Source organism: Poecile atricapillus, chromosome 10 (genome assembly GCF_030490865.1).
Source record: "Poecile atricapillus isolate bPoeAtr1 chromosome 10, bPoeAtr1.hap1, whole genome shotgun sequence".
Taxonomy (NCBI): domain Eukaryota; kingdom Metazoa; phylum Chordata; class Aves; order Passeriformes; family Paridae; genus Poecile; species Poecile atricapillus.
In genome coordinates this window covers 2,250,282-2,262,363 of record NC_081258.1, presented here as the reverse complement: position 1 = coordinate 2,262,363, position 12,082 = coordinate 2,250,282, and the positions used below count along the sequence as shown (strand labels likewise).

Here is a 12,082-nt window from a genome sequence, read left to right as displayed (position 1 = left end):
AAGCAGCCTGTGGTGAAAAGCAGCCCTGCTCACAGCCCAGCACAGTCCTGGGCCTTTTTCTAGAGGCACCAGGAATGATATCATTTATTGGCCTGGTTTTTGGTGCTTGAGCTGGAACACATTTCCCGAGGACCTGCTCTCCTTCTTCCTGCAAGAGATGGAGCTGTGCTGGGTTGAGACCCCCCTGCTTTGGTTTGGGACACACCAAGCAGCCTGCTGAGAGTCAGGGTCTGGTTCTGTTCATGAGGGCACGTGACAGTGGGGAAGTGGCTCACAGCCAGAGTGGTGAGGGCAAGATCTTACAAGAGGAAAAGAGCCCTTGATGTGGCAAGTCAGCTCTAGTTTTTCTCCTTTCCTCTGCTTCCCATTTTGAGCTTTAATGTTTTCATACTTAAACCAAAAGTTGTTCTTGCTGCAGCAGAATTCCATCCTGCCAGTTTAATGACAAGAGGGATGCAGTTCCCTGGTGCTGCTCCCTCTCTCAGGCAGAGCCATGCAGTCAGTGCCTGGGCTGCAGTTTTGTCAAGCAAGTGCAAATGGGGACAGTCAGTGCATGGAGCTGTGGAGTGAAGGACCAAGGGAGCTGTAGGAACTGGGAGGGGGTGATCACCCACTCTGTAGGGCAGGTGGTGTCCCATGCCCTCCAAAGCTGGGGCAAACAGCTGAGTTTTCAGGCAGGGCAACAGCCCCGTGGGAGAGAAGGGAGTCATTTTCACTGAGACCCTGGAGTCGTGTGTTCCTTGAGCCTTAGTGAGCACTGATCCTTGTTGGGAATGCTCCCCCAGAGCTCATGGATCACAGACACTGTTACAGGAGTCCTTGCAAGCCTTCTTGGGTAAAGGAGAGGCTGAGGCAGCTGGGGGACAAAGAAAGTGCTCTGCCTGGGGCACTTGGCAGCCTCTGGGTGCTGCCTCTCAGGGTTTGCCCCTCCTTGACAAGACATGTTTGAGTGGGAAGGCTTTGAAGGCAATTTATCACTGTAGGGCTGTTAAATGTCTGTTTGACAGTGACAAATGGGTTATCTATCTTTGGGGGTAAATGTTCTCTGTTCTCTCAGTATCTCTGATTCCCTTGGGGTCATCTCTTTGCCCAGATGTCTGGTTCCTGAGCTGCAAGTGTACCCCCAAATCATGCGCTGCAATCAGTGCCACCTGAAGGAGCCATACGAGAAGAAGTTCATCATCACCAATAAAACTGACCTTCCTGGCTGCTACGGGCTTATTCCCCAGGTTTGGCATTGCATCCACCTCCTCCTCTCAAATATTATTGAGGAGATTATTAGGGGAAAAACAGGTTTGGATAAGACCTTGCTGTTTTCTATTCAGTCTTATTCAGATCTGCTGAGAACAGGATCCTACCTGAATGTAAACTTTAGGAGGCAGTTTAACCTCCTGAGGAAACAGTTTATGTTCTAGTCTTCAGGGTGTTTTCTGGTGGGAGATCTTAGAGGGTTGTGAAAAGCTGCTGCACCCCCAGACACCAACAGCTGTGCTGGCAGCCTCCTTGCAGGACCCCCTGAGAATGCTAAGCCTGCAATTCTTGCATCTTATTTGGGCCTTTTACCTTTGTCCTGGGGATTTTAAAACGTGTGTAAGTTGCTGTGGCAGTGGATGTTAAGGAGTTTAAAGTTGAATTTGGAGGTCCCTCTGAAGCTGCATTTGATTCTGTCCCTTCCAGAAACGCAAGGAGGACTCCCCTGTGTTGTACTCCAGCCCCAAACCCTGTGGCATTGTCCAGCCTCACAGCACTGCAGAGATTCCGGTTACAATCGAGGTGCAAACATTGGGCGATCATCGCACCAATGTTCTGATCGGCGTGTTTGGGGATGAAAGAAACCCACTGGTGAGTGCAAGGGGAGATGTGTGCCTTTGTGCAACTCCTCCTGGCAGGGTGCAGAGTGTGCAGGGATTCTTCTGGGGCCAATCATTTGTATTTTGAAAGTTTCTCTTACTTTAATCCTTTTTAATTTGGAGGTGAATATGTAATTTCTTATTTTTTTTCCCCCAAAAGCCCAGCATTTCAGCTGGAGAGTGGTTAAATAATAAATAATAAATAACTTGAGTAGAGTTGAGCTGTTGAAGCTTTTTTAGGTTTCCCTGTTGTGGTTTGTTTTGGCTTTTTTAAAAATCTTTCTTTCCTGCTTCTTCCTGGAACAGAGAGCAGAACTCCTGAGCTCTGGAGAGCTGGCAGAAATCTATGGAACTCCAAAGAAGATAGACTTTGGCATGATCCCACCGCTACAGCCGAGCTCACAAACTCTTACCCTCTTCAACAAAGGTCTTGTCCCTGTAGACTTCAGGATAAAGATTGTAAGTACCTGTGGGGCTGTTTTCCAGGGAATTGACTGGTAAGTAGCAGCCATGACTTTTTATGACTGGTTTTTATATGCAAGATTTCCATCTGGCCCATATGGTGTGAGAGGTGGCAGGATACTCCAATATTCCATGTGAGCGAGGCAAGAGGAACCTGGCTCTGGAGTGGTTTTAGCTGGGGCCCTCGGTGAAATCAGGTGCAGAGATGTTGGAGCAGAAACGAGTCTGGATTGTGTTGACAGGTCCTCCCTTAACTTTATGGAGGGTCTTTAGATGTGTGTGTCAGATTTTTGGAGCTCTGAGATCAAGAGAAACCTGTGGTCCTTTGCTCCCCAGAGAGCCTGGATTTCCCTATGGTTTCCCTGTTCCAGCTCCATTTGCTTTGTGCCAAACTGCTGTTTGTAGTGGAGAGCAGGGTGTGAGCTCTGTCCTCAGGCTGCAATTGTCACACCTCCTGTGGCTCAAGCCAGTTGGGCTGTGCACACCAAGATGTGTGGGGGTTGTGCACCCCCCCAGCCTGGGATCTTTGTGCTGTTGAAGAGCATCTTTGGGGAGCAGCTGCAGAGAAAGGCTGTTTTAATATGTGGAGCTTGCACAGGGCAGAAGGAGCTGGGGCTGCTCCCCTGGCAGGGAGAGCAGGGCTGGCACAGCCAGGAAGGGCTTGTAGGCTGGGGCTGGGGCTGGCTGGGTTGTCTGCTGGAGGGGGAGATCTGGGAGGGGCTTGAGGTTGGTTTTTCTTCATGCTGGATGTGGTGAACTTGTGGAGCTGCTTCAAACCTGATACTATGGCCTTGTTTTTGTTTGTGGATAAAGCATCAGGCCATGTGGGAGAGTCCAGCCACAGCCTCCTGGGCCAAGGAGGAGGGCTGTGAATTTGAACTTGCTGCTTTTCCAGCTGTCTGGGGGATAAATGCAACCTTCAAGTGAGGGGGTTTTTCCAGGACAGCTTTCTCTAACTCCACAATGAAATTCTGCTTTCAGCCTTTGCAGGGAGCAGTGCACCTTGGCTGGGTGGGCCTGGCATGTAAATGATGGGTTTCACATGCTCGTAGCAGGGCTGGGCCTGCAGAGCTGTGTCTGTACAGCTGTGCTGGTGCAAGACCTTTCCTCCCTCCTCTGAGCAGCTTCCAGCTCTCTGGCCCAGTCCATGCAGTCCATGAGAAAGCAGATGACAAGAGTTCTTGGGAAGAGTGGGCCATGTGCACAGAGCACACATCATCCAGTTTCCTTTCTGCTTCTGGCTTTTCTGCTCTGCTATAACCATTTTGAGGTGGCTTTTCCAAAGCAGAGGGCACTGGGGCACCTCTCTACAGCTGATGGTCAGTGGGAAGTGAGGGCTTCAGTCCTTCAGGGGATCTTGAGAAGCACTGATGGCCCCTTGGGCAAGAATAGTTTGGTGTTGGGGTTGCAACTGGTATTGCAGTGATGTTCTTCAGGATCTCAGCAGTGTCCTCCAGCTGTGTGGTTTCTGGAGTGGGATTTGAGCAGTCCTGGCTTCCTCTGGCCTTGAGCCTTTGTGAGAAGGCAGGAGAGAGAGAGAAAGCAGCTTTCCTTGGCACACACTCCAGAGCAAGAGTGGGGAAGGAACACTCTCCTGAGGATAAACATCCCTTGGGTTGGGCAGAACTGGGTTCATTAGGTGAGTCTGTTAAAGGAGAGGAAAATACAGGTGGTATGAGCTCTGCTGTTGCCTGAGACTGTAGCTCAAATTTAGGGAAATGAAGCCTTTATGATTTTTATCCTTCCCTCTTTAGTCTGTCCTTTTCTTATATCCCACAAGAGATGAAGGTGTATGGTTTCCATCCTAAATGCATCTTCTGCTTGTCTTACAGGCTGATAAACCCCAGTGCTTTGTTCTTGAAACGGAAGAAGGAGTGATCCCCGCTAGGGGTGAGGTTCCTGTGACTGTCACAGCCATCCTGGATGACACTGGGCATTTTGCTGACTCCATCCAGCTCTTCATCAGGAACAGCTTTTGGTTCAGCTTCTTACTGAGGGCTATGGGCACTGGCACCACAATTGTCACAGACAAACCACTGGCCCCAGAGCTCAACTTGGGATACCAATTCAGGTAGGAGATCTCCCCACTCCCACCTCTCCTCCTGTCTCAACAAGGAGCAGTTTTGCTGTAGTCCTTCAGGCAAAATCTTCTTCAGTGTTCCAATCCCTGAGTCCTTCCCTGAAGGCAGAGATTCCTTCAGAAACATGTGGTGGCCAGTTGAGAGTTGTTAGATACCCTCAAAAGCCACTGAAAGGGAAACCAGTTGCCAAATGGCCACTGAATTGTCTTTAGTTGTAATACATTTATGTCCTCACTTGATCAAGCAGTGGTGTCACAGCTGCCCCAGAACAAAAGGTTCCCAAAAGGGCGCCCGGGTGAGGCGGTCCCTCCGTGGGGCTGAGGGACCAAGGGAAGATGGCCTCACACCCTTCCCTTCTGAAATGGCACTTCCCAGGCAAGCAGGGCCTGGGAACAGAGAGACAGGAGGGTACCAACCCCCCCAGGAAGGCAGGAGCCCACGGAGCAGTTCCAGGCCCAGATGGAAACTGCTGGTTTGTGTGGGGCCCGCACTGCCCCTGCCGCTTCCTCCTGCTGTTCCTGGGCCCTGCTGCTGCCCTGCTGTGCCCACGGCCTCGATGGCTTTTTTGCTGCCAGCAGAGTTTGCAAAGTTCACTTCAAAACAGTTTCTAATTGTTCTACAAACGGTAGAACTTCTAAAAGTTCTACAAATGGCTATCAGTGCAAAACCAAAGCTGCTGCCAAGGAGAGAGGCCCTGCTGCCCTGGCTTCCTCTCCTGGAGCAGGCAGATGATTTTTACCAGCTTGCTGGGATCATGCAGAAGCTGCCTCTGAGCTGCCCTTTAGAAATGCCTGCAATCATACCCCACACACAAGGTCTTCAAGGGCAGCATCTCAAAGATTCACTGACAGTGTCAGGCATAGAATAATGCAAAATACAGTAACAGAACGAATCAGCCCAGAACAAACATTTTGGAGGAAAACACCAGGTCCTGTTAGTCTCACCTTGAAAATGCTCCATTAGCATTATAAGCAGATTTCTCTTTGCAATAATGACATCAGAAGGGCAGCTGATCAGACAGTTTCTGGTCCACATTAAGAGCTGGAAATGAAGACAGTCTCCAAGTTATTAACACCTCAGATTGCTCATTGGGAGCAATCTGATGAGCAGGGAAACAGCTGCTCCCACACCATTTTCCATCCTGGCTTCTCTTCTAGCCACCTTCCCAGTACTCATCAGTTCCAAGTAACAAACAGGGGCCACCATTTCCATCGGCTCTTCTGGAGCGTGGAATGCTGGAGGCCACCCAAGAAGAAGGGCCAGAGCGTCTCAGCCCTCAGCAGCCCCAAGGCCGAAGATGATTTGGAGCCCCCCGGTCGTACAAGCGCCGTGTTCGGGCTGGAGCCAGGCTCATGGGAGCTGCAGCCAGGCGAGTCTGTGGACATGGTGCTGCGAGGCTTCTCCCACACCCCACAGGTGAGGTCCCCACCAAGGGCTGAGCCTGGGGAGCCCTCAGATCCCCTCCCCTGGCCTTGTTCCACAGTGCCTTGACATTTGCCTGGGGAAATGAGCAGGGGCCTTCAAGAAACTGGTTTAAGGCCGCACGTTTCTGTGGCAGCACCAGTTGCTTTCCTTGCTGGCCACCAGCAGACCAGCTAAGGCTCTATTGGGATTCCACAGCTACCAAAACCCAGTGCTGATCCCAAAGCAGGGCTGGAAGGAAATAATGCTCTTTTGGGGCAAACAGTGTTGCATGCTGAGTCAGCAAAGAAGGGCAGAGAAAGAAGTTACACTTAGACTAGGAGCACAAAAAGAAAGTGAATTAAACAAGTGCCAAGTGGTTTCTCTGGGGTAAGCACAGATAAAACAAAAGCCATGTGAAGGGAGGGAAGTTCTCACAGGTGCCTTTTGTGGGCATTGGGGTGCAGTGTTAGAGACAACTGAGTGCAGAATAAATCAGCTGCATCACGGCAAGAAAAGGAGGCAGTGCCCACTGTAACTCTGTGGCAGGAACAGGGCCTGTGGTGGGTGCTGAGCCAATGCAGGGCATTTGCTGGTGCCCTGCCACCATCCACTGCTGACAAGTGACTCTTGCATGCAGGAGGTGCGGGATTACATGAAGTGTGAAGCTGTGGTTGGCACAAGCGTGGTGACAAAGAAGATAATAGAGACGATCATTAGCTGCAAGTTCATAGATCCCTCTATAGAAGTATCAGCCAGAAAACTCTCTTTCCGGGTGGAGAAGGTAAGTCTCTGGATTGCATCCTGGCATTTAGCAGCGTGGCTGAGGGGGGTGTGTCCTTGTGTTAAAGCCCCTCTTTGCTCTTCCTGAGGCACTTGGTAAAGTGAGTGAAGATGCTTTTAGAGATGAGACTGGTATTTAACTCCCCCAAAGTAAAACTGCAGTTACAGCTGCACTGCAGTGGGGATCATGGCCACTTCCAGAGAAATGCCAGTTTCTCTGCTCACTGTAAAGGGAGGTTTCTAAAGATCCTCCAAGGCACGATGATGTCTGTACACTGATGCTGTAGGGAAGCTGGGGGGAAGAATGGAAATTTCTGTGAATTCCTCAGGCTAAAGAGGAAAAACCCATCATCTCCTGTGTCTCTTTGCCTTCTCTGCTGTTGGCATGGATGCTTTATGGTATAGCTATAAGGTATAGCTCTGTGCATTTCCCTAGGCCTCACCTGCTTCAAGAGACCCCCAGACATCCTGCAGTGATGATAACACTGAGGCAGAGCAGGTGCCCTTTAGTCTCTGGATCCCAGCTCCAGCATCATCTTTCCCTCTCCTGCAAGTTGTCTGAAAATGAGAAGATGTTTCATGATTTGGTTTCTGTAGTTTCAGGCCTCTCCTTTGGTTCCCAGGCTTCCACTGAAGTACAGAATCCCTGGGACAGGCAGTTCAGATGTAATTAGAAGCCTTTCAGCTCTCCCTGATTCTGCCTGGGTTCTGCTCGATGCCACACACACAAACTGATTCATTGCACACTATGGCACAGCACCTGTTTGATATCAGTACATCCAGAAGCAGTTTCCCAAAGTCTCTGGTTTCTCTAAACCATGCAGGAAGCCCAGCACAATGCCCAGACAGGAAGGAAGAGCCTAGGCTGATCACAGCTTTGAGACCACACACACCTTGTCCCTGTAGCAGGGGCTGCAGGACACGTGTTGCAGACTGACTGCTTTTATGAGGCTGCTAGAGCCAATAAGGTTGTAAGAAATGACAGCATGTGAGTGAAGATCATCCAGTGCTGTTCTGCCCAAGAGAGAGACAAAGCTGGAGACAAATGGCCTGGATTCACTTTCTGCTTTAGGTCTTGTTCAAGCAGCCACCTCCTCTCCTATTCCCTCATCTGTACATGGGAGTGGTGCCCTGTCCCCAGAGGATGCTGTGGTTTCTAAACATGACAAGCATCTGCTCTAAAGAAACATCTCCTGGAAAAGTAGAAACAAATAGAAAGGATCAATAGAATGTATGCACTTGTGGGGCTGAAAGATGTGAGATGCAAGAGAAGCAGGAGGAGGTCTCTGGCTACTTGAGGCTGTTTTTCCTTGTTTCCATAGAAACCCAGTGATGTCCTAACTCTGCAGTACCAGCCTTTGGCTTTAAAAAACACCTGCTCCCTGCCGCTCCACCTCGTGCTGGACGTGGAGCAGCCGTTTCTGGTCTGTGATGAGGAGCAGCAGCCCCTCCCAGATGGCCAGGTGAGCAGCCCTGGACTCCTCCAGTGGGGCTGGAAGAGGAGGGATGTGCTGGTGCCTTTCTCTTGGGAGGGCCTTGAGTCAACAAGTTTATTGTGTAGCATCAGCAGTGGGCTGGCCTGGGCTGCATCAGCAGAGCTGCTGAAGGAATCAAAATATTACCTGAATTGAGAAGTTCCATCCTGGCTTTAAGGCACAAGGAGGAGGGAGCAGGCAATTTGGCCAGGGCAAGCCATGCAGTAAAGGTGTCTCCTGGAAAGCATCCCAGCTCTCCAGCAGCCAGCCCCTTGTATTGCTGCTGAGCACAGAAACGTGAGCCTGAGGGAATCCTGGACTGGACTGTGGTGCCTGCAGTCAGACCCTTGCTATAAAGAAGTGAACAATGAACTGAGAAGCCCATGCTGGGGCCACACTTGGAGCATTCACTGTTTCATGCTGTCAGACCTTGGCATGTCATTAATTACTGTTCATCTCCTTGCAGCCTGTGACAGTGGGTGTAGAGGAGACCTGCCATGTCTACATCGCATTTGACCCAGCTTACAAACTGGAGCTTAACAGCTGGCAAGAAAAGAAGATTCTGAAGATAGAAATGGTTAGGGACCATCCTAATGTGGAGCATATCGAGCTTTGGGGAGAAGTCCACTTCCCCAATCTCCAAATCCAGCCCAGCAGCCTGGAGTTTGGCTGCATCGTGGCTGGCACGGAAGCAGTGCACTCTCTGAGGATGAGCAACTGCAGCCCCCTTCCTGTGGAGTACCACTGGTCATTCCAGGCAGACAGCCAGGTGCACAAGTTCAGGTATGTGCACCTTTGCCCTCTCCTCTTCTTCCTGGTGTCCTGTTTGTGCTTTGCAAAGAACAGAGCTGTTTGTCTAGGATCTGACAGACTGCTCTGACTTCTCCTTGTGCAAATAACACTGACCAGCTGTGGTCAGGCTGGATGCTCAGGGAATAGGTTTTCCACCAATTTGGTGCTGTGTACCCCCATAGTGGTTTCCCTTGGGATGGAAAGCTGGGGCCAAAGCTGCTTTCTCAGAGCTCTGTGGCCTGAGGCAATGTCCACCTTGATGAGGGGCTCCTAATCCCAGCTCCCACAGTGCTGCTGGAGGCCCTTTTGGGGGTGCCCTTTTGGCCCCTCTGCTTTGGGATGGGTCCTCTCTGCAGGAGCTGCTCTCTGCTCCTTGCCTTCCTCATTAGAAACACAAGCAGAGTTACCCTGAGCACCTGCTTCAATGTAAAGTGGGGAATGTGACCTGAGTCACCTGGGAGTGTTGGAAAATGCCAACCACCCCAGCCTGCACTGTCAGGGAAACATTCCTGATAAATACCTGGTAGAGCTGCAGAGTTTCTGGCATTGGGCATTGGCAGGGCTGTGCTGGCTCATCACTGGCTGGGTCTGCCCTTGGTGCCTCAAATCTCACTTTTTGCTCTCCTCCTTCTGTGTCTTTTCCTCTCCCACTGTGTGGCAGCGGCCTCAGGGAGACAAAGAGTTACATTGTCCCACCCCAAACCCCTTGTGAAGGGCGGCCCAGGAGTTCTGATTGGGTTTGAGTCCCTGGGGGGTTCTCCCTTGCTGTGTTTCTAATGGTCCCTGACCCTGAACTCCACCCTCAAAGGTGTAAACCCCTAAGAGTTCTGTCCCTCAAAAACCCCTGCTGTGCCTCTGTTCGGGGCTCTCTGTTCTGGACTTGAGTTTGTTCTCGTGCTGAATAAATGGTTTCATGAACGGGAGCCTGTCTCGTTGGTGTTTCATGCTGGTCCCCAGAACCCTGCTGCTTCTCTGGATGAGATCCTGAGGTTGCAGACTGCAACACCACTGTGCTTTTTGCATCCTCACAAGGTGTTAATCCCTGTCCTCTGTAGTTCCTCAATGCAAGCAGTTGCAGCTGCCTGCACCACTGCTACCTCAGTGTCATCCCTGGGCTGGTTTAGAACAGACCTGCTCCAGCCTGGATTGGGAAGGGCTGGATCAAACCATTGCTGAGTTCAACGCCCCAGCACCCAGCCAGGGGCTGCATCCTGACCAGGAGCTCCTCATGCAGGTGTCCCTCCCTCCCACTGCAGCTCCCTGCTCACAGTTATGTTATTTTCCAGGTATGAACTTTGCCCACCTCAATTCAGACCCCCACCACCAAAGCTGAAGAGTTCCTGTTTGAATTGCTCAGCATCTCAATGGAGCCACCGCAGTATTAAAAATGTGGAGGAGCCGGAGACAGCCCTGAAAGAACCACAGGATCTTGGCCAATCTTCAAGAGCAGAGGTAGATTTTCTTGTACACCGAGTGCTGTGTTGTCTCCCCAGCTTGCCACCACCAAGTCATGCTCATGCTGACCTCCCTTTTTGCTGCCCTGCTGTTTTGTGCCTTGAGAGTGGGCTGGGCAGTGGGGCCTGTGGATGGACATGGGCTGTGTGGGAGGGAGGAGCAGGAGAGTTTTCTTTGGAGAAGCCTGCTCAGATCCTACAGATCTAAGCTCAGCACAGATCTGTGTTGAATGTGGGATTGTTTTGCCTTGTTTTCTTCACAATGTAAGATGAGGCTTTCATGTGCATCATGATGATAAGACCTCCAGCTTCCTTCCCAGAGCAAGCTGTGATGAGTCCTGATCTCCATGTACCCTCTTCCCAACCCTGCCCGAGCACCTGTTTCCAGGTCTCTGCTTTCACCTGAGGGCTGGTATTGCAGTGGTGGGCCTGAAGCTGTCTTATAAAATGAGACTTTGCAAAGTGTCTCTCTCTTCCTCTCAGCATAGAAAATGGCTTGTTTTTCAGCTGCCAACATATATTCGTGGAAGGCATTACATCCCAGTGGGGCTGGCAGGATTCAGTCACTCCGTGGATGTACCATGGACTCCCCTCAAAGTGGAGAAGGTAAGAGGGAATCTGTCTGCCTTCCACATTTTCAGTGTGGCAAGCAGGGCTGTAGCTCCCAGCCCCACTGGTGGCCCTCAGCATTGCCCACAGAGGGGCCTGGCATCCCTCCAGACCCATCACAAAGTGCTGCTGAAGCAACTGGTTATTGGAGAGGCCGTGCAGGACATGTTGTAGGGAGGCCCAAGGACGCTGTGCAGCACCTGTGGAGGGCATTGCTCCCCCTGGACATCATCAGCTGGTCCGTAGGAAAGTTTTGCAGGAGCTTTTGCTGTTGCACCTTGAAAAAGCAGCATATAAATCAGAGAGAGAGAGGGGAAAAGCCTCAGGAGTTAGATGAGCTGGGCTGGGGTCCTTCCCTGAGCTCCAAGAGCTCTCACTCTGAGTGTCCCGCTTTTCTAAAAGCAGTCATAAATGCTTTTTAAAGGCAAGTTGTGTATCAGAGAGAATTTCTACTGCCAGGAGACATCCCAGTTCACTTTAATGTAGTGTATTAATGCAGTGATCCATGAGTATGGGAGAAGATTTTCCTCATGGTCCCTCCACTGGTCAGTGGCATGGATACAGGATGAGATCAGGATGATTCTGGCTGTGTTGTTTGAGGAATAGATCCCTCTGGCTACAGCTGCACTTTGCTCCAAGGTGCTCTTCTGCATCCATTTCCATGCTCAGCACCTCAATCTCTGCTGTTCTCCGTGCAGGCTTTCAGTATCCTGCCGCTGTCGGGTGTGCTGCAGCCGGGAGAGAGACAGCAGGTCTCCTTCACCTTCACTGGCCACCTCAACACCATGGCCCATGTCACAGCGCTGTGCCACGTGGAGGGAGGCCCCACCTACGAGGTGAAGCTGAGCGGGGAGGCCTCACGTGTCAGCTACTCCCTGAGCGCCCGGGAGATCAACTGCGGCTCCCAGGTACCACACGGCTCCCCTGGCACAGCTCCTCGCCTTGCTGCCTTCCTGCCCCCCTCGCTCCAGGGCTCCCTTCCCAGCCCCTTTGTTGTCTCTGGGGCTTGGAAGTTCAACCTTTGAGGGACACATCTGGCATCCAAGCTTTCAAATGGCCATCTCCAACCCTCTCCAAAATGCTGGGAATACCTCTTGTTCAGGGGACTTCACACAGCCTCCTGAGGCACCCCAGGGGGATGCTCTGGACGTCCCTCTGCTGATCCACTCCTAAAG

The 12,082-nt window shown here is 51.3% G+C and overlaps 1 protein-coding gene across 1 annotated transcript in view; it reads left to right on the top strand.

Moving 5' to 3' along the window:
- LOC131582749 (hydrocephalus-inducing protein-like) overlaps nucleotides 1-12,082 on the top strand; it is a 56,239-nt gene that overhangs the window by 20,375 nt on the left and 23,782 nt on the right. Inside the window, exons 16-25 of the mRNA XM_058846217.1 lie at nucleotides 1,094-1,229; nucleotides 1,678-1,842; nucleotides 2,157-2,309; nucleotides 4,145-4,383; nucleotides 5,551-5,809; nucleotides 6,435-6,578; nucleotides 7,900-8,040; nucleotides 8,519-8,835; nucleotides 10,829-10,904; nucleotides 11,606-11,815. Coding sequence (XP_058702200.1) covers nucleotides 1,094-1,229; nucleotides 1,678-1,842; nucleotides 2,157-2,309; nucleotides 4,145-4,383; nucleotides 5,551-5,809; nucleotides 6,435-6,578; nucleotides 7,900-8,040; nucleotides 8,519-8,835; nucleotides 10,829-10,904; nucleotides 11,606-11,815 — 1,840 coding nt within the window. The remainder of the gene's footprint in view (nucleotides 1-1,093; nucleotides 1,230-1,677; nucleotides 1,843-2,156; nucleotides 2,310-4,144; nucleotides 4,384-5,550; nucleotides 5,810-6,434; nucleotides 6,579-7,899; nucleotides 8,041-8,518; nucleotides 8,836-10,828; nucleotides 10,905-11,605; nucleotides 11,816-12,082) is intronic.